General features: G+C 57.1%; 1 protein-coding gene across 3 annotated transcripts in view; it reads right to left on the bottom strand.

Annotated features, from left to right (window-relative positions):
- The window catches only part of NIPSNAP1 (nipsnap homolog 1), a 29,470-nt gene extending 5,128 nt beyond the window's left edge, over positions 1 to 24,342 (bottom strand). For 2 of the 3 annotated variants that reach the window (XR_006275898.1, XR_006275897.1), the window contains exons 1-10: positions 24,132 to 24,342; positions 14,763 to 14,890; positions 13,868 to 13,913; positions 12,637 to 12,731; positions 11,360 to 11,430; positions 10,884 to 11,024; positions 10,249 to 10,280; positions 6,939 to 7,033; positions 4,859 to 4,942; positions 3,451 to 4,396 (exon numbers count right to left, since the gene is read on the bottom strand). Coding sequence is in view for 1 of the 3 variants with exons in the window: in XM_038374040.2 (XP_038229968.1) it covers positions 4,332 to 4,396; positions 4,859 to 4,942; positions 6,939 to 7,033; positions 10,249 to 10,280; positions 10,884 to 11,024; positions 11,360 to 11,430; positions 12,637 to 12,731; positions 13,868 to 13,913; positions 14,763 to 14,890; positions 24,132 to 24,208 (834 nt within the window). In the remaining 2 variants the exon portion in view is untranslated. Of the gene's footprint in view, positions 1 to 3,021; positions 4,397 to 4,858; positions 4,943 to 6,938; positions 7,034 to 10,248; positions 10,281 to 10,883; positions 11,025 to 11,359; positions 11,431 to 12,636; positions 12,732 to 13,867; positions 13,914 to 14,762; positions 14,891 to 24,131 lie in introns of those variants that run through there. The other variant, XM_038374040.2, reaches the window with a different exon arrangement.
- Between the last annotated feature and the right edge of the window lie 2,014 nt (positions 24,343 to 26,356).

The following is a 26,356-nucleotide window of genomic DNA, read 5'->3' as shown; positions in this document are numbered from 1 at the left end:
AGTGGATGAGAAACTGGATATGAATCAGCAGCGTGCCCTTGTTGCCAAGAAGGCTAACGGCATTTTGGGCTGCATTAGTAGGAGCATTGCCAGCAGATCGAGGGAAGTGATTATTCCCCTCTATTTGGCACTGGTGAGGCCACATCTGGTTTTGGGCCGCCCACTACAGAAGGGATGTGGACAAATTGTAGAGAGTCCAGTGGAGGGCAACGAAAATGATTAGGGGGCTGGGACACATGACTTATGAGGAGAGGCTGAGGGAACTGGGGTTATTTAGTCTGCAGAAGAGAAGCGTGAGGGGGGGATTTGATAGCTGCTTTCAACTACCTGAAGGGGGGTTCCAAAGAGGATGGAGCTAGGTTGTTCTCAGTGGTGGCAGATGACAGAACAAGGAGCAATGGTCTCAAGTTGCAGTGGGGGAGGTCTAGGTTGGATATTAGGAAAAACTGTTTCACAAGGAGGGTAGTGAAACACTGGAATGCGTTACCTAGGGAGGTGGTGGAATCTCCTTCCTTAGAGGTTTTAAGGCCCGGCTTGACAAAGCCCTGGCTGGGATGATTTAGTTGGTGTTGGTCCTGCTTTGAGCAGGGAGTTGGACTAGATGACCTCCTGAGGTCCCTTCCAACCCTAATCTTCTGTGATTCTTCTATGATCCCCAAGGCAGTTCTAACACAGCTCACTCTCACAGCATAGACAGGACCAAACTGGGTTTTAACCACAGTCCCATTGCCACAGCTAAAGCATGCTGCTGTCCTGGGTGCTCTACAACACTAATCATGGCATGGGGTTACTGGCTTGTAAAGAAGTCCCCTAGCAGAATAGCTTTGACAAGACAAATGGGGCCTTAGGTTGGTTAGGGAGGGGAAAGATCACCAGGGAAGGAGGCCAGTGACCTGGCTAAAGCATAGGGCAGGGAAGCACATGATCCGGCTTTTATTTTTGACTCTGCTGCTGATACACTGCACACAACATTTCCCCTCTCTGTGCCTTGGTTTCCCCCTCAGTAAAATGGGGATAATGCCTTCCTACGGCTGCAAGGCTTCATTCAGTAACATAAGTAAGACTCCTTGAGAGGCTTGGATGGAAAAGGAGAGATGCACAAGGAACATGAAGAAGCATGTACTGGATATGCAGACGGTCACCCTACACATTATCATTGATATGACATGTCTCATATATCTGTCACACTCATGACATTTAGCTCTGTCTTTGAACCTCAATGGATTTCTCTACAGCCTCACATAAAGGGGTTGATTGACTCTTACCCTAAGAGACTCTCAAAGTGGAGCTGTGCTGAGATCCTTTCTCTACATAGTGCCATCCTCTGCTCAGCACCCAAAGGTCGTCGAGCCAGCACTAGCCATCTTATTAGGACAGGGGTACTTGGTGCCTTTTCCATCTTCTCTTGTCCCCTGTATCCTCATCATTGATGGTACAACCCCCCCTTTATAGCCTTTGCCATATAAAAACATCTCCCTCTTTCATTCTGCCTTCTCAAGTCTACGGATCTTCTCTTCCTTGTTCCTCTCAATCCTTTGTTTAAATGGCCTTATGCCTGAAAGCTATAGAGTATCCATACAATGACTACACAACAGCGCTGTCTGTAACTGACACCAGGTACTCATCACTATCTTACATGGTTCTAAGCATGCTTTGGGATAGTTTGTACCTTGAACAAGCAAGCAGATGCTCATTCTGCTGAGAAAAAATGAAGTGGTTTCTGTTGACTCTCTGAGGCAAGTGTCTCATTACCCCACTTGGACATGAGAGAGGTGTGAGTGGCTCTCTTGGGGACAAAGGGCCTAGAGTGTGGGCTGGGCAGGCCTGAGAGAGGAACCCTAGGAGCAGACAAGCCTAGTAAGAAAGTCTGAGCAGATATTATGGCTGTGATAAATGAAGGTGGGGGCGGGGTAGCTCCCTTTGATGGACACCCAGCCAGCTAGTTAGCTGTAAAATCCCTCTTGGTAGCTGTTCTCTACTTGCTTAACCTGTAAAGGGTTAAGAAGTCCTGCAGGTTTTAAAAAAAAAAAAAAGTGGGCACCTGACCAAAAGAGCCAATGGGAAGGTAGAACTTTTTAAAATTGGGAAAGAAACTTTTCCTTTGTCTGTTGTTCTCACACAGAGCAGCAATGCTATAAGCAGGAATACCATGTAAGGCTTGAACAAGGTATAAACATTCATCTTCCATACCTACAAGAAATCATTGGACAGGGCATGTTTAAATAGACGCGATCAGGGTTTATTTCTGTTATTTTTTAAGGCTTGTGAACTCCTCTGTGCTAACCCCAGATGCTTTTGTTTGCTTGTAACCTTTAAGCTGGACCCCCAAGAAAGCTAGTTTGGGTGCTTGATTTTGGGAATTGCTCTTTTAAAATCTAGCAAAAGTCTAGGTTTCAGATGTATTTTCTTCCTTTTTGTTTTTAATAAAATTTACCTTTTTTAATAATGGGATTGTTTTTTGGGTATCCTAAAAAGTTTGTGCATGTTTGATTAGTTGGTAGCAACAGCTAATTTCCTCTCTCAGCTCTTCCTCAGAGAGGGGTGAAAGGGCTTGAGGGTGCCCCACAGAGAGGAATTCCCAAAAGCGCCTTCCTGGGTCCAAGGGTTTTTTTTTTGTACTTGGGTGGTGGCAGTGTTTACCAAGCGAAGGTCAGAGAAAAGCTCTAACCTTGGGAGTTTAATACAAGCCCAAAGTGGCCGATATTAATTCTTAAAATCCTTGTGGGCCCCCATCTTCTGGACTCAGAGTGACAGTGGGGATTCAGCCTTGACAATGGCTTTACTAACAAAAATCCCTAGAAGGGGGAAAGTTTGGACTTTACAGCCTGCTTTACATATGATGGCTGTAGAGCAGGTCAGAAAAGGCGCCGGCTCAAAGATCCCATCCCACATCAGGCTGTATTGTACTCCACACAAGGAGAGAGACCAAGGCTAGCATATGAAATATTTAGTTACATTTGTGATCAGACATACACAAGTTCCCGCAAGGAAAATGCTTCACACACAAGACAGAGCATTTTAGCCACACAGCCGTTAGTCATAAGTAAGATAAATAACACACAGGAGGAATTGACCTCTGTCAGAAAGGCCCATGTAGAATGATGAGCAGCTCTCCACTCATTCAGGCTACCCTCTCTCTCTCCCCCTCCCCTCCACACTGGGGATAGGTACAAACACCCTATAACTGAGGGCTGCACACACAAGGAAGAAAGTAAGTTTTCAAGAAAGAGACATGGCTCCTCTCTAATCCAGTGTTAGCTAAACTCCAGTTATTCACAGGGATAATGGAAGGGGGAGAAGGACTCCGCTTCATTTGCAGTTTCTGAACCAAGGTCTTAATCTTGCCTGCTGTTACATGCCCTCTGCTCCCACCAAAGCCACCAGGATGCACCACCCTGCATATCGAACCTTCCCAGCACCCAGTACCATGGTGTCAGGCCAGGAGTGGACAGCAGCTGCTAGATAAAAGCCTTTGGACTTGTGTCAGTTAATTGAATCTGGGCACCATTACATGAAAGGGTAATGGAAAGGACATGCTGAGCTCCACAGCCACTTTCCAGCATACACCTCCGTACAAAGGAAGGCCTTGGCTCAGCAGATGTGGGGCGGTTCAGCCTGGTTCCATCAGCAGGCAGGAGGACTTCCTGTTCCCAAGGATATCGCCAAGATTTGCTGGGAACAGGACACCACAGCCAGGAACTGGAATTCCAACCTGGGCAAGGAAGGAGGGGTGGCGTTCTCCCCTACACCAGGCTAGCCATGTGCTGATAGTCATGGTAACAGACAACAAGGCATGATGAAGGGTCTCTCCCAGTGGCATGCTGGAAAGGAGACCAGCAGCACTCCCTCCCCAAGTGGTGGGAGGAATGGCTTTCTGGGGAGTGGGGCTTAAAACTTCAGATGTCTGAACATTGCCTCAGCACCCAGAGAGCAGCAAGCATTGGACTAGCTAGCTCAGTGTTTGTACTATGCTCACCACAGGGTTATAGCTCAGCTATGCTGCGCTCTATGGTCATGTCTCAGTCCCCAGCGGCCTCCCCAGAGCAGCGTTAGGGCAAAGAGGAGTTCAGTCTCCATGGCCCATTCATACAGAGCTGGGGACCCAGAGATAGGAAACCATGCGCAGCCTTGTGCTGGTTCAGCCAACTTCATCCATGTCCCACTGTGCTCCCGACAGAGCCAAGCAGCCTGGGAATAGGGAAGCAGCTGGGCTAAGAGCATGGCCTCAAACTGAGAGAGACAGAAAGAGGGACAGATTTCTTTGTGGGAACTGCAGAGACACCCCAGCGAGTCTCACTCCTGTCTGTTCGCCGACTCCTGTGCTGGCGGAGTCACTGGAGGGGGGAGATCTTCAGTGGGATCATGATCCGAGACTCCATGTTCCGAACCAGGGGGACTGCAAATCAAAAGGAACAAACATCACTGTGCATGGGAGCCCTGGGCAGAGGGGGCTGTAAACACTGCTCCAGCTTTGGCTCCGGAGGCGCTCACAACTACTCCATTCTACCAGCAGGAGGCACTGCAACACACTGATTATAGGAGAGTTCTCATTCACACTGGTTCCAGCCCCCCCCAGGAGGCAGAACTGAAAAGGAGTAAAGGTGGAGTGCTGGCTATACAGGAGATAGGGTGTGCCACAACAGAACAGACAGACAGTCCAGCTGCTCCAGTATCCTCTTTCTGGCTGTGAGCAGCCAATACTATTTCATAGGAAAGCGTATAATCCCCACAATACACCTCACTGGGCAACACTATATCAGAGGGGGCTTTTCTTCCTGACCACAGCTGACAACTGGCTTCAGCCCTGGAACATGAGGATTAGAGCTCACAGCAGCAGCCGCTCCAGAGAAGCACTCACCTGTATAGTACACATTCTCATCCCAGCCTCGCTTCCTCCAGGCAGCGTTCCTTGTCTCCTCTCGGGATTGTAGGTCCTTGTAGGCTGAAAGAAGAAAACGCCCGGTGTGGAGGTGGGAGCACACCCACATTTGCTGAGTTCTCCAGTGTTTGCTGCCACCAGCTGCTTAGCAAGAATTCCAGGCAAAAGGGAGCATTTCTGTGCAGGACAGCCCAGCCTAAGTCTTGGTGAGTCTCCATGGTGTGCTTTAATGCTGTGGGTGGGGGGCTGGGAGGAGGGTCTTTGATAGGAGGATTGTGTACACGAATGCAGTGGAAGGTTCACTCTCCAGGAGCAATTCAATCCTACCAAGGGTGCCAATGGGTGCCAGTGTTAATGGCGGGTTTTGTGATGAGGATAACTGTCCACTTCGAATTGGGCTGAGACCCACCAAACTCATTGCACATTGGTGATCTTACACTGGAGAAGGGATGCAGCAGTGGCAAGGTTGGCCACATACACTTTGTTAGCTGCTCAGAAGTGGTTCGTGGCCATCTCAGCTGATTGCTTTTTGCAGAAGTTAGGGATTCTCCCCAGTGTCTTTCAGATTTCAGTGCGAGTAACACTACTCTACCTCCCTGCACTTTCAACTGGATACAGAATTATTTTCACTCCTTGTCCTAAAATATTGTGTATGCTGCTGAGCGCTGTTAAACCAAGCTACCATGTTCCACTCCAAAGTTGGCTGCAATTTGTTGGCCCTCCCTTTGGAAGCAGTTTGCAAAACACACAGGGATCCTCCAGATGAAAGGTACAAAGGAAATGTACAATGTTCCTATTTTAAAAATCACATGCGTCTGCCCTAGTCAATTGGGCTGTGGTTGCCAAGCAGCACGGGTAACTAGACTAGTAGGAAAATTTAGAATTAAACATTTTTTCCTTAGAATTTGGACATGTTTTGTGGGACTGTGTTGATTTTGGTGGAATTCCACAAGAAACCAGCAAGAACCTGATGGAACCCTGCCTGCCATTGCAAACCTGTCTGTTTTCCTGTCAGCCTGGAGGACTGATAGAAAGCCCACAGCCTGGGGATAGGTAGGTCTGCACTGCAATTAACCACCCCTGAGTGGCCCGTGTCCGCTGACCTGGGCTACGCAGCGGTACAATGGCGGTGTAGACTTTCAGGCTCGAGAAGGAGCCCGGGGCAAGGATCTCAGAGCCTGGGCTTCAGTCCAAGCCTGAATGTCTACACTGCAGTGTTTGCAGCCCCGCAAGACAGCTGACACAAGCCAGCCGGAGGGGTGTGTGTTTTAATTGCAATGTAGACATACCCAGAGAGTTCAGACTCCCAGTTCCTCAGTAACCTGGGTTGGCAGGGCTGTCATGTCCCTGGCTCCCCATCAGCCTACCAGGTGGACTGCCCCAGAGCTGTGTGGAGAATGGGAATTCAACTGTGTGGAGAATTTATCTTTTTGTTCTGCGTTTATACAGTGCCTAGCGCAATGGATTCCTGCTCCATAGCTAGTGCTCCTACGTGCTACAGCAATACAATATCAGAATTCAGAAATACTGGGAGGTGTTTTGAACTGGAATCAAACCAAATTTTGAAATCTCAAACCCTGCCCTGAAATGGAATCCCTGCTCTCTGCTCAGCTCTCATTGCTATGTACAATTCAGGAGATACAAAATGTAATTGATGGGGCAGGAGCCACTTTAAAGGCACTTGGTGATAATTAATCATCTTACAATGCTTTCAGCACTGCAATAAGGACCAGCCTCTAAAAGCAGCCAAGAGGGTAAAAACAGAGGCATGAAGGTAAAGGGGAGATGGTGTGTACGTGTTAGGAGGGCATCAGGGGAGGGAATAAGGGAACAAATTTAGGGCCAGCAAATCAAACTAAATCTCGCTTTTGGAACGGCCAGGGTCTGAAGTTGATTAAGTGGCGAGGGAGGGCACATGGGAGTTTTATGCTTTAGGATGCATCCTCACAAAGGTGGGAACCTTGTGCTGCAGTGCTGGCAGAGCAAAGTTATCCACCAGCTGAAGTTCAGGCCGGACAATGGCTAATAAATACTCAAAAGGAAAAAGAAAGCCACCTACCCCAGAGGTGATGAACCACGTAGAGTTCTCCAATCTGGGAGAAGAACCCGCCCACAGCTTCCTGGTTTTTCTGACGGTATTTAATGGCCCGAGCCCTAGCAAAGACATAGGAGGAGAGAAGCAATCAGGTGGCATTGCTCTGGGATGCAACAAGCATTGCAAGAGGCATTTTAAAGTTTCCATAGAATCCTAATTATCCAACCTCCTGCTATGCAAGTTTCCTTTAATGACCCCAGACTACTGGCTAGTTAAACATATCTGTCACCCATGTGCAACAAGCAGGGGTCATGTGCATAGTGCCAAGGTCAGCAGCAGGGCTTGAACTAGGAGACTTCAGCACAAGACGCACAGGCCTTGACTCTTAGAGCTACAGGAGAAACAACATCACCAGGGAAGAAGTAGCGGGCTGTTCTTGTCACCGTAGCTGGCACTAAAGGGCACCGTTCTCACACACATAGCATGTTATACGTACAGTCAGAACAGGTCAGGCTTCTACCTGGCTCCTCCAGCTAAGAGGAAGAAATTAACAGCAAGAGAGAGAGAAAACAGAGCAAAGAAAGCAGAGTGAAAATCCAACTGAGATTCAATGGTTAGCCACTTAAAGGTGGAAGGACGGTCTAATAGCTCGGGAACTTGCCTGGCCTAGCTCTCAGCAGACCTGAGTTCAATTCCTGGCTCCATCGTAGACTTTGGGCAAGTCACACCACCTAGCCTGCACCTCAGATCCTGTCTGATGGGGCTAACATGTTCATATCTTGCAAGGAGGGGATGAAATCTGTTAACAATTGGGCAGTGCTCAGATGCTACAGGGATGACAAGGACAATATAAGCACCTAGCTAGAGTCTTACACATGCCATACCTTTGATACAATAGCAGCCCCCACCTTGATATTAGTCAAAGAGATGCTTGTATCTTATTTTGGATACATGTAACTAAGACGTGGCCAATGCTGGCAAGAAAAGATCAGACCGCTTTTGCTCAATGCAGACCCCCTTTATACACTACTACTGTCCATTTCTGCATTCCAACAATAGTTCAGACCGTACAATACAGCTACTCACCTCCCACTATAGGCCCAATCCTGCAGCCTTCCCTTGTGTCAGCTACCCACACTGGGACCATTACCACAGGGGCAGGGTGCCTGCTAAGTTCTTTGTATCTACATTACAGTGGCTGCTAGAATTTCCAGCTGAGATCCAGGCCTCCGTTGGGCTAGGCACCGTATGAACACACAGTAAGAAACACTCCCTGCCCCAGAAAAGGTCTTTTCCGAATACCCATCCGAGGTAGGGAGGAAGCATTGTCTCCACATTACAGATGGGGAAACTGAGGCCCACAGATGTTACGTGTCTGGCCCACAGTTGTGCCGAGAGTCTGTGACAAAGGCAGGAAATGGTCCCAGCTCTCCCGAGTTCCAGTACTTTAACCACTAGGCAATCCGGAAGTCAATGGGGTCACTCAGGAGTCTAGCGGGACTGGGCTTTCGATTACACTGATCTTCAGTACAGTGGTCTGTGTTATTTGCCACAGAATAGTGAGCGGATGTGACCCGTGGAAGGCCACTGCCTCAGCTGGAGCAGCAGCCAGTATCGAGCAAAGAGGTGAAAGGAAGGCTTGGTGCAGGGAAAGAAAGAAGAATGCACTGGGCGTTTATTGAGGGAATTTCCTTCAATGACCTCAGAGCACATATACAAAGTGGGTAAGGCTCCCAGCTGGGCAAACTGAAGCATGGAGAGATGAATTGACTTGTCCAAGATCACTCAGCAGCTTATCATGTGATCTTGAGTGAGTCACTAATGTGGCTCTGACCACATGCCAGACTGGCGACTTCTTGCGGAAGGGATGCTTTAGTACACACATGTACGGTGCCGAGAACAATGGGGTCCTCCTCCCTGTTTGGAGCTGCCTTTGGGTTTTACCACATTACAAATAACAAACAACATACAGCATCATCAGGACTAGAACTTGGGTCTTCTGACTCTGACCCTAGTGCTCTAACTTCCAGCATCCCATTGCTTACATTCTCAACACAAGGGTTTAATGTTGTCTCCTTCAGCCTAGGGTGATACAAGGTGCTGGCTGCTCTGCTTTGGGCCTCGCTTATGGGGCTCATGGCATTCAAGGGGCAGTTCCAGGGAGGTTAGATTGCAGTTAAAGCTGGATGGACTGGCACTACATAAGAACGGCCAGACTGGGTCAGACCAAAGGTCCATCTAGCCCAGTATCCTGTCTTCCGACAGTGGCCAGTGCCAGGTGCCCCAGAGGGAATGAACAGAGCAGGTCATCATCAAGTGATCCATCCCTTGTTGCTTTTTCCCAGCTTCTGGCAAACAGAGGCTAGGGACACCATCCCTGCCCATCCTGGACCTATCCTCCATGAATTTATCTAGTTCTTTTTTGAACCCTGTTATAATTTTGGCTTTTACAACATCCTCAGGCAAAGAGTTCCAAAAGTTGACTGTGTGTTGTGAGAAAAAATACTTTCTTTTGTTTGTTTTAAACCTGCTGCCTATTAATTTCATTTGGTGACCCCTAATTCTTGTGTTATGAGAAGGAGTAAATAACACTTCTTATTTATTTTCTCTACACCTGCCATGATTTTATAGACCTCGGTCATATCCCCCCTTAGTTGTCTTTTCCAGGCTGAAAAGTCCCAGCCTTATTAATCTCTCCTCATACGGAAGCTGTTCTATCCCCCTCATCATTTTTCTTGCCCTTTTCTGAACCTTTTCCAATTCCAATACATCTTTTTTGAGATGGGGTGACCAGATCTGCACATGGTATTCAAGATGTGTGCATACCATGAATTTATATAGAGGCAATATGCTATTTTCTGTCTTATTATCTATCCCTTAATGATGCCCAACATTCTGTTGGCTTTTTTGACTGCCGCTGCACATTGAGTGGATGTTTTCAGAGAACTATCCACAATGACGCCAAGATCTCTTTCTGGAGTGGTAACAGCTAATTTAGACCTCATCATTTTATATGTATAGTTGGGATTATGTTTTCCAATGTGCATTACTTTGCATTTATCAACATTGAATTTCATCTGCCATTTTGTTGCCCAGTCACCCAGTTTTGAGAGATCCTTTTGTAGCTCTTCGCAGTCTGCCTGGGTCTTAACTATCTTGAGTAGTTTTGTATCATCTGCAAATTTTGCCACCTTACTATTTACCCCTTTTTCCAGATCATTTATGGGTCCCTGTCCAGCCAGAGACCCCTGCAGATCTGGGCTTTGTTCCCACTCTGCACAGCACTGGGATTGCTCTTCAGGAATATAAAGAGGCTTGAAGGTTCAATGCTTACCAGTTATTCCCCCACTCAATCATGGTCCCTGGCTGGAAACAAAGAGAAGGAATTAAAACCATGTCAAGATTACTTTTATCCTCTGTAAACTGGGGATCAAGGTCATTCTCAGGCTCTTCTTGCCCACCTGGGCCAGAAAGGAATCCCACACTCTCACTCACCCTGTACAGGAGGGCAGAGCTGACTAGCTGCATTAACAGAGGTGCTCACTCCCCCAAAACATCAGGCATAGGCCACTGCCAGACCAGGAGAGCAGGTCAAATGGTCTGAGCCAGACGGGCCCACCTAGCTGCTCACCCTGTGATCTAGACTATTGCTGTTGCATATGTGGGGGTGCTGGAGACTCAATAAAGAAGGAGCTTTGACTAAAAACACTCTTGTTTGTACCAGTCATTTATCAGATGGAGGAGCTGTGTCCCCCACTGATTTAGTTCCTGAAACTGTCTGGAAGACAAAGATTAGTCACCAGGGTTTGGGGTTCAGCTAACCCTGGGTAACAAGGCCTGCTCCAGGTACCTGCCTGTGTACAGGTCTAAAGGCGGTGCTGCTTCATTGCTCTATTGTCTTTAGCCCAGCTGCAGGGTTAGCAGCCCTGGGCACTGCTCCCCCACGTGTCTCAGGAAGGAGTGATTCACCTTTAGCTTGTATGTTCTCAGCTCGTAGATGTTGGGCCCGACCCGGGGCAAAGGCTCATTCCAGAAACTGAATTCCAGGAGTAACTGGTTCCTGCGAGACAGCAGCATTTTACTCCTCTCCTTGCGGAACTCCAGGTACTCCTGCAAAGAACAACAGCTGAGGGAAGCCGCTGCCCCCAGGGGCTGGGAGCATGAATCCCAGCAATGGCACACTAGGGTTCCACTGTGCCCAGGGGCGCGGAGTGCAAATCCGGGCTTTAGTACATCATGGGTGGGAAGGAGCATTGCCTGGAGCACCTGCAGGGGGAAGAAGGGCAGGCAGGGGGCTGCCAGCTGGGGAAGTGACATGGTGCACATGGCAGGGAGATTGCAGTCACTGGGCAGGGAGCGAGTGCATAAGCAGCACCGTGGGGGGTCGCATGGCAGAGCTGAGGCGGAATTATGGTTAGGATGAGTTGTGATGAAGTGCGCGGTACCTTGTTCTGTTTCAATTTGTTCATACAGTCCATGAGTGCCGGGTACCCGCCGGAGAAGCGCCACAAGTGCACTGCAACGAGAGGGTCAGGCCTGGCTGGGAGTCCTTGTGAGGTGAACACGAGTGGTCAGCGACTTTCCAGGGACCCAGGCACTCCACCCAAGCTGCCTCATGCTCCAGAGCTAATCCCACCTGACTTGGAAATTCTACCCTATCTCTCAGCCAAGGTCAGAGCAGCTAGGCGACCTGCCCAGCAGGATCAGAGGAAGTCAGAACATACACACTACGACCCACGGCCACCTCTCCAAAGCTAGACCTCCGCTCGGGGCTAGTCTGGAGCAGTGCTGCAGCCCTGACCTTCGCCGCCAATTTCACCCTCCTTGGTCCATCACGGATTTGCTACCCCACACTGGGCAAGGAGGATTTTCTGCATGACTTTACTTTGTTGCTTCTGATTTCACCTGTGCTATCAACCCTAAGCACAGAGGGGCTGATGGGAGCTGTGGAGAAGGAGTGCTGGATTAGCTTCTCCTTCTTTACAGCCAGAGACCTAGGTTCAAGACCCAAGTGACAATGATTCAGCTGGACCAAAAGCCAAGTTTGCCCACATCAGAAAACCACCCATATGATTTGACATGCCTGACAGCGTCTGCTCAAGATAGAGCCTGGCAGTAAAAAAGCAGGAGGGATTCTGATCAGCAGAGCTGGGGCGAAGAGAACAGAGACTGGAATGGCAGGGAGTGGTGCAGGTCAGGACTGAGGTGCATTGGAAGAGCCGTGTGCAAAACAGACCTGGAATAACAGGGGGAGCTATGCGTGGGGCTGGGGTGCATTGGCAGAGCCATATGCAAAGTCCTTGTAACATACGTGGCTCCCGGCAACACGTTTATTCCGGGAATATCAAACTCCCATGCTGTGAAGAGATTAACTTCTAAAACCTGAGAGGGGATTTTCAACGTATTTAGCTACACACAGTTCCCAGATGTTTCACCCGATTAATTTAATTGGAACCCCTCTCTCACCTTCAGTCTGTTTCCACCGGAGGGCAGGAGAGCCACAGAGAGAACTACAGGCTGCGCATCTGAGGCCAGCTCTGGGCAAGGGATAATTCAGGTCTCCATCGCACACCCCAAGACAAGGTGCCCAGCCCTTGGTAGGACAGGGCACATGTCTCCCGAGCAGGCTGCACCTTGGGGCACCAAAAGCCGTGCAATGCCCACCCCGTGGGCCATGCCCACTCGTGAGCCCATGAGTCCTGTCAGGCGGCCGCCTGCTCACCTGCCTGGTCCTGTTCTCCATACCACGTGTTCCAGTTCCCAACCAGGTCACAGGGGTAATCGGCATCTGAGTGCAGACTGGGCAGCACCTCCTCCCTGCAGAGGACGCAGAAGGGTCAGAGGGGCAATGCCCATGGCTGGCTCGGACTGCCCGGCAGAAGAGCTGCATTTAAGGTCCTTCCTCCCGCTGCCCAGGCTATGAGGGACAGGGCAGATGGGGAAGCAAGAGGCAGAGACCTGAAGCTGGCAGAGGGAGGGGTGGTATCTCTCCTCACCTGTCCAGCTAATGGAGGGCTGCACCAGCTGCCACTCCAAAGCAGACTTCAGTGCATGCTGGAGCCTGGGGTCAGGGTGAGAGAACACAAGCCTCTGGCAGTACCAAACACTCCCCCCTTACGGGGGGTAATGGGCCGGTCCCCATCAAGACTCCACCCATGGCCCCACACTTGCCCTTCCAACCCACCTGGGAACATCTTAGGCATGAACTGGAGCAAAGTGCTGGTTGCTAGGGGTGAGGTGCACCACGTGCAACACAGTGAGTCAACTCAAGCTGACACACTCCTGCTTCCTTTGGCAATCGTGAAAGCCAAGGTCCTGGAGACAGCAAGAGGGATGAGGGATCCACTGGCCTCCTAGAACATAAGAAGGGCCTGACGGGGTCAGACCAAAGGTCCATCCAGCCCAGTGTCCTGTCTGCCGACAGTGGCCAATGCCAGGTGCCCCAGAGGGAATGAACAGAACAGGGAATCACTAAGTGATCCATCCCGTCACCCATTCCCAGCTTCTGGCAAACAGAGGCTAGGGACAATTTAGAGTCCGTGAACCTGGGGTTCATGTGGCAGGGAAGAAAGATGGGATAGAAAGTGGAGCAGGGACTGGGGAATGAACATGGAGCTGCAGAAGGAAGCTGAGAGGCAGAGCTGGGGCTCTCACATCAGCCTGCTGAGAGTCTCAAAGCACTTTGGAAACACACAGGAATGAGACCCCACAGCCGAGGGAGGGGTGAGTCAGAATCCCCTCCCCCATTTTACAGACAGGGAAACTGAGGCACAAAAAGGGGAAGTGATTTGCCTAAGTCACACAGAACCCAGGAGTACTGACTCCCAGTCCTGTGCCTTATCCACAAGGCCCTTCCCCTCCCTACCCAGGGGCCTGTACAAGGAACAGCTCCATCAGTCCACCTCGCTAGAACCTACTGCACGGGTACGTGTGTGTGGGGGAGAGACACTCACGTCAGGCTGTTGTAAGCGTCCAGGCATTCGGGCTTCACATTGTGAACTGCAGCAGAGAAACAGACAGAAAAGTCATGTCAGCAGGGCAGAAATTCAGCCCCAAGCCCCAGGGAACACAAGGGCAGGGCTAAGAGCAGCCAGCCACCTTTCTGGGCTGGGCAAAGCAATATGCGGGTGTCTGGCCTCCATGCAGCTCTCACCCTCCGAGCAGTAACACTGCTTTCATATACCCACCTCCCTCCACCCCCACGATTCTCTGCATAGCCCTGGTTCTAACGCACAGTGGGGTCAGGCACTGGAGACCAGGAACCAGCCTCTGACTTGGCACGACTGCCAGTCTCAGCTTCAAGAACACCAGGAAGTGAACAGCAGGGGGTGCAGGGTAGGACTAAGGTGCATCAGGGGAGATGGGCAGGACTGGACAGCAGGGGCATGCAGGGCAGTGTGGTGCACTAGCAGAGCCTGTGTGCGCGCACGGGTGCCATATCCCCGAGAAGGTTTATTAACCTCCTGGGCCAGCTGGGTGATTTGCCAATCAGATTCCCCTCCCACATCGCCCCCAGCTAAGAGGGCAGAGGAGCCATCCACACAGGGCCAGCTTTAAACGCACACAAGGCAAATATCTGCTTGGGGCCCTGCTACACTGCAGCTCCCTGCATGGCCCATCTCTCCTGCAACCAGAGGCAGGGGGAGGCACGGCGATGGAGGCACTCCCCCAGCGGGATTGGCATGTGGGGGGCTCTCAAGGTCCACCACCAGCAGATAGGAGCCCCACAAATGACAAGGCTATCCCTGAACACAGACCACCTTCCCTGACACTGGTGTGCAGATTGCAGTGGCCTGGAAAGGAACTCAGGAGAGGATCCAAGGGAGGGATAAGGAGAGGGGCACTCACACTGGATCTTGTACAGGTTGCTGGTTTCTTTCTTTGACAAGAGTGTGGAATGAGCGTCTGTTCGGGGATCCACTTTGTGGACAAAGAGTGAGCGGAACCAGCTGCCCTCGTTGTCCCTGGAGTATCCCCTGGAAGAAGGTGCAGAGGTCAGCAATGGCCAAGATGGGCCGAGGCATAGAAGGGAGTGAATACAGGGCTGCAGTCAGGCCCTCTTTTTCTGGCACCCACAGGCTGTCAACCGCAATAGGAGGCATCTGCCATGCACTGCTGGGTTCCCGAGCGGTCTAAAGTCACTAGCCCGAAAGAGGCCCTGGAGGACCGACCTACACCCTGCCAGAAGCATTGTCCCAGTAGCCAGGAGCAGGTAACTGAACAAGGCCAGATGAGGAAGAAAACCCATAACACAGCCACCTAACTGAACTAGTCTTGTTACCTGTATAAGGAACCAGCCCTCTGAGAACACCGAAATCCTCAGGGGATCAGAGCGCAGGGCACTGGCAGCGAGCAACACGTATCCCTCCTCCGAACTGCCCTCCCCCCGGCATTCAGGAATTCGAATCCCCCACCCGCACTGGATCAGGCTGGCTCATGCGGCACCTCCAGAGCACACTGGCCTATTTGTTGATGAAGGGTTTTGCCAGAGGTGAGTAGGGTTCAAGGCTCCTTTCGAGGAGAGATGTGCCGAATCCACTGGCAGCCACTGACGCTGTTTGCTGCTTTAGTCCAGGGTTTTTAATTGGGTCCACTTGCTTAGAGGAGGACAAGCACATTTTATCAACCAAAAATAGACAGACATTGATTGCCACAGGCTCAAAAATACTTGCACATAAAACACAGGAAGTAACATTTCTTCAAGAAACCCTTGGTAATTAACAATTGAGATCCTAATACCAAAGAACTGGGATTAAAAAATACCACAGGGTTTCAAAACTCCACTTCCCAGTGCCAATAGGAAGGGCCGCATCCCAGCCGAGGAGAACGCGAAGCACGAGAGTACGTGAGCTTGGCTGCTGCCGCTCCCTTTCAGAGTCTGGCAGCAGAGGCCCTGCAGGCAAGGTTTGCGAGCCTGTCTCCTCTGTGGCTCTTCAGGGAAACGAGCACTGATTCAGTGTGGTACAGTGTAGAGAAGCCTGTGCCAGAGACACTTATCAGGCTGCCTCCTGTTCAAGCCCCTCTGACACAGGATGCGCCACCTTCAGTCCAAAACTTGGTCTAATAAGCAACTGCATGGTGGCCTTTCCAAACTTTTCACCTGCACGTGCAAAGTAAGAAGCTGTCTCCAGGGCTGAACTCACAAGGGGGTGAAAGGTGCACACAAGTAGAATTTGGGTACTCCTCTCAAAGTCTGACCCTAATCCCAGCAATTCATCATTGGTGAAACAAATCAACAGTGTGGCAGTGACAGTGACATTTATAGCGCTGTTGGGCTTCAATGCTAATGACCCAGGAAGCACCTCTCTCTCTGAGCTATTGTTGCAGGCTGGCTGCAGACTCAGGAAGACAGTGCTGCATCAGAACATCTTTGGAAAGTCATCTTCACAACCATAAGAGCTGGAAATCTCCTGGAGGTGCCAGAGTAGTGGTGCCATGGTGTACTGATGCAGACACAGATCCATCTCCCCACGTCTGTCCCTCCATGAAAATCAGCAGAGATACAACATGCACAATTTCTGCCTGGCAAGACCTTTGCCCCAATGCTACAATCTCTAGTAACACATTAACAACAGAGAGAAAGATAAATAACCCTTCTCCTGGCTTCAAACAAACCTCCCAGATGCTTCCTGAACATTTCAAACCTCCACTGGGTCCCCTCCTCCATCCTTCCACCCTCCGAATCCTAATAATCCAGAGCAGCCGGGAGTGAGCCCCCACTGAGGGGCTGAGCTGCCCATCAATCCCTTGCCACATCGTTGTTACAAAGGGCTTTGAAATCTATCTGGATGGGCAGGATCGTTTACCATTAACTGGGGGCTCTATTCTGCTGCAGATTTGTTATGCCCAGCTTAGGGGCTGCAGGCCTTTCTCCTCTTACTCCTTCGATTTCAGTGCAATTACTCCAGACTTGGAGGGCAGAATCAGTCCCCTTGGTTTAAGTGTAAATGACCTCTGTGTTTCCAAGTCAGCTCCTAGGGGAGCCCCCATCTCTCCCGCTCCCCTCAATTGTATCAACCTCATGGAAATTGATTCATTCTCTCTCCTAACACTACAGTACCCTGAGAGAAGAGCACAGGGTGTGGCACGCCCTACACTCTGGGCCCAACCTTGCCTGCCTGGGCATTGGAGAAGAGGCCACTTGCAGCTAATTGTTGGCCTTTCCCAAGCATGCAGAGCTCAGTCCGAGGTTGGGGCTGTCCTTCCCCAGCCATTCAAACAGCTTCCTCTGACCCCCCAACTTAGCCTGGGGATTTTGCAAACTCAGATACTAAAGTGCCTTCGATAACCAGAGGACAAGGCTCCCAAGCCACAAGCAAAAGGTCACAGTGATGGAGGGGAGAGACAATGGGGGTGCAGAGGTCCAGGGTAGGAGTGGGGAATGGGGAGGGAAGATGATGACACAGAGGCAAGGGGAGAGGTGACAAAGGGCCCATAGTGGCACTAATGAAGGGACAGGTGCGGGGATGATGGGGAGGGCCCGGTGTCCCGGGTGTGGAAAGGCCCTTGGGAGAAGTGATGGATGGAAAGGAACACAGATGGGGGACATTGGAAGCGGTTGCACAGGGGCCAGAAGCAATGGGGGTATGAAGGGCAGGGATGGAGAGGATGGACACACTGGGGGGGCAGGGGCCTGGGGTAACGGCGGTATGGGGGCAAAGAGGATGGACAGGTTAGGGGGCAGGGGCCAGAGGCGATGGGGGAGCTGGGGATGGACACTTTTGGGCACAGGGGCCAGAGGCGATGGGGGTGCTACGGATGGACACATTGGGGCACAGCGGCCGGAGGTGATGGGGACACAAGGGATGGACAGGTGGGTCACAGGGGCCGGAGGCGATGGCGGCGTGGGCATGGACACATTGGGGCACAGGGGCCCCATACCCCATTACCCCAGGCCCCGCCCCCAACATGTCCATCCCCAGAGGTCTGGAGGACGGGGCACAGGAGCCGGAGGCGATAGGGGCGCTGGAGATGGACATGTTGGGGGCAGGGCCTGGGGTAACAGAATCCGAGGCAGAGTGGACGGGCATGGTGGGGGCACCGCGGGATGGAGGCGACGGGCACGTCGGGGCGCAGGGTCCGGAGGCGACAGGGGTCCAAGGGGATGGGCACGTCAGAGCGCGGGGGCCAGAGGCGACGGGCACGTCGGGGCGCGGTGGCGACAGGTGCGTCAGGGCACGGGAGCCAGAGGCGACGGGCACATCAAGGCGCAGGGGCCGGAGGCGACAGGCGTGTCGGCTGGAAGCAATGGGCACATCGGGGCCCAGGGGCTAGAGGCGATGGTGGTCCGGGGGGACCAGCATGTCAGGGCACGGAGGCTGCAGGAGACGGGCACGTTGGAGCGCGGGGGCTAGAGCTGATGGTGGTCCAGGGGGACAGGCACGTCGGGGCGTGGGGGCCGGAGGTCCAAGGGGACAGGCACGTCGGGGCGCGGGGGCTGGAGGCGACGGGCGCGGGGGCCAGAGGCGACGGACGCGTCGGGGCGCGGGGGCTGGAGGCGATGGGCGCATCGGGGGCCGGAGGCGATGGTGGTCCAGGGGGACGGGCACATCAGGGCACGGAGGCTGCAGGCGACGAGGGTCCGGGCATGTCGGGGCGTGTGGGCCGGAGGGACGGGCACGTCGTGGCGCGGTGGCCGGAGGCGATGGAGGTCCCGGGGGATGGGCACATCGGGGCGCGCAGGCCGCAGGTGACTGGGGTCTGGGGGGACGGGCACGTTGGGGCGCGGGGGCCGGAGGCGATGGGAGTCCAGGGGGACAAGCACGTCGGGTCACAGGGGCTGGAGACGACGGGCACGTAGGGGCGCGGAGGCCGGAGGCGATGGTGGTCCGGGGGGATGGGCACGTTGGGGTGCGGGGGCCGCAGGCAACGGGCGTCCGGGTGGACGGACACGTTGGGGCGCGGGGGCCAGAGGCGATGGGAGTCTGGGGGGACAGGCACGTTGGGGTGCAACGGCCGGAAGCGACGGGGTGCGGGGGTGGGAGGCGATGGTGGTCTGGGAAGATGGGCACGTCGGAGTACAGAGGCCGCAGGCGACAGGGGTCCGGGGGGACGGGCATGTCGGGGCGCGGGGGCCGGAGGCGATGGTGGTCCAGGGGGACGGGCACGTCGGGGCACGGAGGCCGCAGGCGATGGGAGTCCGGGGGGACAGGCACGTTGGGATGCAACGGCCGGAGGTGATGGGGTGCGGGGGCCGGAGGCGACAGGCACATCGGGGGGCAGAGGCGATGGTGGTCCAGGGGGACGGGCACGTCGGGGCACGGAGGCCGCAGGCGATGGGAGTCCGGGGGGACAGGCACGTTGGGATGCAACGGCCGGAGGTGATGGGGTGCGGGGGCCGGAGGCGACAGGCACATCGGGGGGCAGAGGCGATGGTGGTCCAGGGGGACGGGCACGTCGGGGCACGGAGGCCGCAGGCGATGGGAGTCCGGGGGGGACAGGCACGTTGGGGTGCAACGGCCGGAGGTGACGGGGTGCGGGGGCCGGAGGCGATGGTGGTCCAGGGGGACGGGCACGTCGGGGCACAGAGGCCGCAGGCGATGGGAGTCCGGGGGGACAGGCACGTTGGGGTGCAATGGCCGGAGGTGACGGGGTGCGGGGGCCGGAGGCGACGGGCCCATCGGGGGCCAGAGGCGATGCTGGTCCAGGGAGACGGGCATGTCGGGGCATGGAGGCCGCAGGCAATGGGAGTCCGGGGGGACAGGCATGCTGGGGTACAACGGCCGGAGGCGACGGGGTACAGAGGCCGGAAGCGACAGGGGTCCAGGGGGACGGGCATGTCGGTGTGCGGGGGCTGGAGGCGATGGTGGTCCGGGGGGACGGGCACGTTGGGGTGCGGGGGCCGCAGGCAACGGGCGTCCGGGTGGACGGGCACGTTGGGGCGCGGGGGCCAGAGGCGATGGGAGTCTGGGGGTACAGGCACGTTAGGGTGCAACAGCCGGAGGCGACGGGGTGCGGGGGTGGGAGGCGATGATGGTCCGGGAGGATGGGCATGTTGGAGTACGGAGGCCGCAGGCGACAGGGGTCCGGGGGGATGGGCATGTCGGGGCGCGGGGGCCGGAGGCGAGGGTGGTCCAGGGGGACGGGCACGTCGGGGCACGGAGGCCGCAGGCGATGGGAGTCCGGGGGACAGGCACGTTGGGGTGCAACGGCCGGAGGTGACGGGGTGCAGGGGCCGGAGGCGACGGGCCCATCGGGGCCCAGAGGCGATGGTGGTCCGGGAGGACGGGCACGTCGGAGTACGGAGGCCGCAGGCGACAGGGGTCCAGGGGGACGGGCACGTCGGGGCAGGGAGGCCGCAGGCGATGGGAGTCCGGGGGGACAGGCACGTTGGGATGCAACGGCCGGAGGTGATGGGGTGCGGGGGCCGGAGGCAACAGGCACATTGGGGGGCAGAGGCGATGGTGGTCCAGGGGGACGGTCACGTCGGGGCGCGGGGGCCGGAGGCGATGGGAGTCCCGGGGGACAGGCACGTTGGGGTGCAACGGCCGGAGGTGACGGGGTGCGGGGCCGGAGGCGACGGGCCCATCGGGGGGGCAGAGGCGATGGTGGTCCAGGGGGACGGGCACGTCGGGGCACGGAGGCCGCAGGCGATGGGAGTCCAGGGGACAGGCACGCTGGGGTGCAACGGCCGGAGGTGACGGGGTGCGGGGGCCGGAGGCGACAGGGGTCCAGGGGGACGGGCACGTCGGGGCACGGAGGCCGCAGGCGATGGGAGTCCGGGGGGACAGGCACGCTGGGGTGCAACGGCCGGAGGTGACGGGGGTGCGGGGGCCGGAGGCGATAGGCACATCGGGGTCTAGAGGCGATGGGGGTCCAGGGGGACGGGCACGTCGGAGTACGGAGGCTGCAGGCGACAGGGGTCCGGGGGGACGGGCACGTCGGGGCGCGGGGGCCGGAGGCGATGGGAGTCCGGGGGGACAGGCACGTTGGGATGCAACGGCCGGAGGTGATGGGGTGCGGGGGCCGGAGGCAACAGGCACATCGGGGGGCAGAGGCGATGGTGGTCCAGGGGGACGGTCACGTCGGGGCGCGGGGGCCGCAGGCGATGGGAGTCCCGGGGGACAGGCACGTTGGGGTGCAACGGCCGGAGGTGACGGGGTGCGGGGGCCGGAGGCGACGGGCCCATCGGGGGGCAGAGGCGATGGTGGTCCAGGGGGACGGGCACGTCGGGGCACGGAGGCCGCAGGCGATGGGAGTCCGGGGGGACAGGCACGCTGGGGTGCAACGGCCGGAGGTGATGGGGTGCGGGGGCCGGAGGCGACAGGCACATCGGGGGGCAGAGGCGATGGTGGTCCAGGGGGACGGGCACGTCGGGGCGCGGGGGCCGGAGGCGATGGGAGTCCGGGGGGACAGGCACGCTGGGGTGCAACGGCCGGAGGTGACGGGGGGCGGGGGCCGGAGGCGACGGGCCCATCGGGGGGCAGAGGCGATGGTGGTCCAGGGGGACGGGCACGTCGGGGCACGGAGGCCGCAGGCGATGGGAGTCCGGGGGGACAGGCACGTTGGGGTGCAACGGCCGGAGGTGACGGGGTGCGGGGGCCGGAGGCGATGGTGGTCCAGGGGGACGGGCACGTCGGGGCACAGAGGCCGCAGGCGATGGGAGTCCGGGGGGACAGGCACGTTGGGGTGCAATGGCCGGAGGTGATGGGGTGCGGGGGCCGGAGGCGACAGGCACATCGGGGGGCAGAGGGGATGGTGGTCCAGGGGGACGGGCATGTCGGGGCGCGGGGGCCGGAGGCGATGGGAGTCCGGGGGGACAGGCACGCTGGGGTGCAACGGCCGGAGGTGACGGGGTGCGGGGGCCGGAGGCGACGGGCCCATCGGGGGGCAGAGGCGATGGTGGTCCAGGGAGACGGGCATGTCGGGGCATGGAGGCCGCAGGCAATGGGAGTCCGGGGGGACAGGCATGCTGGGGTACAACGGCCGGAGGCGACGGGGTACAGAGGCCGGAAGCGACAGGGGTCCAGGGGGACGGGCATGTCGGTGTGCGGGGGCTGGAGGCGATGGTGGTCCGGGGGGACGGGCACGTTGGGGTGCGGGGGCCGCTGGCAACGGGCGTCCGGGTGGACGGGCACGTTGGGGCGCGGGGGCCAGAGGCGATGGGAGTCTGGGGGTACAGGCACGTTAGGGTGCAACAGCCGGAGGCAACGGGGTGCGGGGGTGGGAGGCGATGATGGTCCGGGAGGATGGGCATGTTGGAGTACGGAGGCCGCAGGCGACAGGGGTCCGGGGGGATGGGCATGTCGGGGCGCGGGGGCCGGAGGCGATGGTGGTCCAGGGGGACGGGCACGTCGGGGCACGGAGGCCGCAGGCGATGGGAGTCCGGGGGGACAGGCACGTTGGGGTGCAACGGCCGGAGGTGACGGGGTGCAGGGGCCGGAGGCGACGGGCCCATCGGGGCCCAGAGGCGATGGTGGTCCGGGAGGACGGGCACGTCGGAGTACGGAGGCCGCAGGCGACAGGGGTCCGGGGGGACGGGCACGTCGGGGCACGGAGGCCGCAGGCGATGGGAGTCCGGGGGGACAGGCACGTTGGGGTGCAACGGCCGGAGGTGACGGGGTGCAGGGGCCGGAGGCGACGGGCCCATCGGGGCCCAGAGGCGATGGTGGTCCGGGAGGACGGGCACGTCGGAGTACGGAGGCCGCAGGCGACAGGGGTCCAGGGGGACGGGCACGTCGGGGCAGGGAGGCCGCAGGCGATGGGAGTCCGGGGGGACAGGCACGTTGGGATGCAACGGCCGGAGGTGATGGGGTGCGGGGGCCGGAGGCAACAGGCACATTGGGGGGCAGAGGCGATGGTGGTCCAGGGGGACGGTCACGTCGGGGCGCGGGGGCCGGAGGCGATGGGAGTCCCGGGGGACAGGCACGTGGGGGTGCAACGGCCGGAGGTGACGGGGTGCGGGGGCCGGAGGCGACGGGCCCATCGGGGCCCAGAGGCGATGGTGGTCCAGGGGGACGGGCACGTCGGGGCACGGAGGCCGCAGGCGATGGGAGTCCAGGGGACAGGCACGCTGGGGTGCAACGGCCGGAGGTGACGGGGTGCGGGGGCCGGAGGCGACAGGGGTCCAGGGGGACGGGCACGTCGGGGCACGGAGGCCGCAGGCGATGGGAGTCCGGGGGGACAGGCACGCTGGGGTGCAACGGCCGGAGGTGACGGGGTGCGGGGGCCGGAGGCGATAGGCACATTGGGGTCTAGAGGCGATGGTGGTCCAGGGGGACGGGCACGTCGGAGTACGGAGGCTGCAGGCGACAGGGGTCCGGGGGGACGGGCACGTCGGGGCGCGGGGGCCGGAGGCGATGGGAGTCCGGGGGGACAGGCACGTTGGGATGCAACGGCCGGAGGTGATGGGGTGCGGGGGCCGGAGGCAACAGGCACATCGGGGGGCAGAGGCGAGGGTGGTCCAGGGGGACGGTCACGTCGGGGCGCGGGGGCCGGAGGCGATGGGAGTCCCGGGGGACAGGCACGTTGGGGTGCAACGGCCGGAGGTGACGGGGTGCGGGGGCCGGAGGCGACAGGCACATCGGGGTCCAGAGGCGATGGTGGTCCAGGGGGACGGGCACGTCGGAGTACGGAGGCTGCAGGCGACAGGGGTCCGGGGGGACGGGCACGTCGGGGCGCGGGGGCCGGAGGCGATGGGAGTCCGGGGGGACAGGCACGTTGGGATGCAACGGCCGGAGGTGATGGGGTGCGGGGGCCGGAGGCAACAGGCACATCGGGGGGCAGAGGCGATGGTGGTCCAGGGGGACGGTCACGTCGGGGCGCGGGGGCCGCAGGCGATGGGAGTCCCGGGGGACAGGCACGTTGGGGTGCAACGGCCGGAGGTGACGGGGTGCGGGGGCCGGAGGCGACGGGCCCATCGGGGGGCAGAGGCGATGGTGGTCCAGGGGGACGGGCACGTCGGGGCACGGAGGCCGCAGGCGATGGGAGTCCGGGGGGACAGGCACGCTGGGGTGCAACGGCCGGAGGTGATGGGGTGCGGGGGCCGGAGGCGACAGGCACATCGGGGGGCAGAGGCGATGGTGGTCCAGGGGGACGGTCACGTCGGGGCGCGGGGGCCGGAGGCGATGGGAGTCCCGGGGGACAGGCACGTTGGGGTGCAACGGCCGGAGGTGATGGGGTGCGGGGGCCGGAGGCGACAGGGGGCCGGAGGCGACAGGGGTCCGGGGGGGCGCAGGGGACCGGGTTGAGGGGGCGATGCGGGGGCACGGGGCTCACCGGGCTCCGCTCAGGGCCAGGCAGGGTCCCCGCAGCAGCCGCCGCAGCGCCGGGCTCCCGCCCGCCCGCGTCGCCATCTTCGCGCTGCGGAGGCTCAGCCGCAGGCCGGCGGGGCGGGGCGGGCCGGGGCGGGCCGGCGGCAGGAGGAGCCCGCAGCGCCCGAGCCCCTCCAATACCCCCCGCCCCCATCGCCCTTCCTGGCGCACCCCCACCCCGGCTTCCGCGCCGCGCCCACGGTCGCCATTCACAGCACAGAACCGAACTCCCAGCCCCGCCCCTTCCCCAGGCCCCGCCCCCTCACGCCCCTTCGCCAGGCCCCGCCCCCTGGCCTCGACCTTCCCCCTCCCTCGCTGGTTCACTCACTCTCCTTTGGCTGGGGCTGGGGCTGGGGCGCAGGGTTACCTGGCGCAGCTCCCGGGCAGCGATGCAGCAGGCCCCCAGCAGGCTCCCTGCGCCCCAGAAGTGGCCAGCAGATCCGGCTCCAAGGCGGAGGCGTGGCAGGCGAGTCTGCACGCTGCACTCACCCCCAGGCATCGCCCCCCCAGCGCCCATCGGCCAATGGGAGTGGGGAGCCAGTGCTCGGGGCAGCATGCGGCGCCCCGTGGCCCCTCCTGCCCTAGGAGGCGGATCTGCTGGCCGCTTTCAGGGCACAGTGCGGTGCCAGGAGAGGTCGGGACTAGCCTGCCTTAGCCCCACAGCACCGGCAACTGGACTTTTAATGGCCCGTCGGCCGTGCCGACTGGAGCCCCCAGGGTCCCTTTTCGACAGAGTGTTCCAGTCAAAAACTCGACACCTGGCAACCCTACCCCCTACCACCCCATTCGACTCCTAGATGCTCCCTGTCCCTAGCAGCCTCTTGCCCCCACCTCTCCCCTCCCTGCCTGGGTTATATAAACCTTTGTCTCACCGGGGCTTTCTTATCCTTCCCCAAAGCACCAGGCCTGGCTCCACTCCCCCTGCTCAGTCCCGCCTGCCTTAGGCTGTTCCATTCCCTGCTCTGTCCACCTGTGACCTTGCAGCACCTAATCCCCAGAGCCACAGTGCAGCAAAGGGGTCAGGGTGACCAGATACAAGTGTAAACAATAGGGACAGGGGTTGCGGGTAATAGGTGCCTATATAAGAAAAAGCCCAAAACCCCCTTGTGGCTGCCACCTGATGTGCCAAGACTACTTCTGCTCCTGCTTTCCTGTCCTGTCAGCTTAGGATTTCAGTGCCCTGCCTGGTTTGAGCCAGACCCGCTAGCCTGCTGTAAACTCAGACCCAGGTCTGAACCACATCCCCAAACAGCTGTAGACTTAACTGAAAGCAGCTTACAGAAATGTGCCTGTCTTTAACATTCAGATGCCCAACTCCCAATGGGGTCCAAACCCTAAATAAATCCATTTTACCCTGTATAAAGCTTACACTGGGTAAACTCATAAATTGTTCGCCCTCTATAACTCTGATAGAGAGATATGCACAACTGTTCCCCCTCCCCCCCGCCCCAAGTATTAATACATACTCTGGGTTAATTAATAAGTAAAAAGTGATTTTATTAAATACAGAAAGTAGGATTTAAGTGGTTCCAAGTAGTAACAGACAGAACAAAGTGAATTACCAAGCAAAATAAAATAAAACATGCAAGTTTATGTCTAATCAAACTGAATAGAGATAAAACCTCACCAGCTTCCTTTTACAGACTAGTCTCTTTCTAGTCTGGGTCCAGCAATCACTCACACCCCCTGTAGTTACTGTCCTTTGTTCCAGTTTCTTTCAGGTATCCTTGGGGGTGGAGAGGCTCTCTCTTTAGCCAGCTGAAGACAAAATGGAGGGGTCTCCCAGGGGTTTAAATAGACTTTCTCCTGTGGGTGGAGACCCCCTCCTCTTTCCTATGCAAAGTCCAGCTACAAAATGGAGTGATACATGCATACAAATAGGATGAATAGATTCAGTAGATCATAACCTTTACAAAGATATGTTATATAGCATAAGTAGCATAAATCAAATTCTAGTTATGTCATATATACATTCATAAGTATATTTCCATAAAGCCTTATGGGGGCACCTTCACAGTGACCAGATATAAGTGTGAACAATCAGAAAAGGGGGTGCGGGTAATAGGTGCCTATATAAGAAAAAGCCATGAATATATTGGGACTATAACTATAAAATCAGGACATAAAAGCAGCCTGGTGAGTTTGTTACTATGGGCAGAAAATCCACTCCACCAGCCACCCACAATACCA

This window comes from Dermochelys coriacea, chromosome 15, assembly GCF_009764565.3.
Source record: "Dermochelys coriacea isolate rDerCor1 chromosome 15, rDerCor1.pri.v4, whole genome shotgun sequence".
Lineage (NCBI taxonomy): Eukaryota > Metazoa > Chordata > Testudines > Dermochelyidae > Dermochelys > Dermochelys coriacea.
This window is presented reverse-complemented; position numbering and strand designations above follow the sequence as displayed.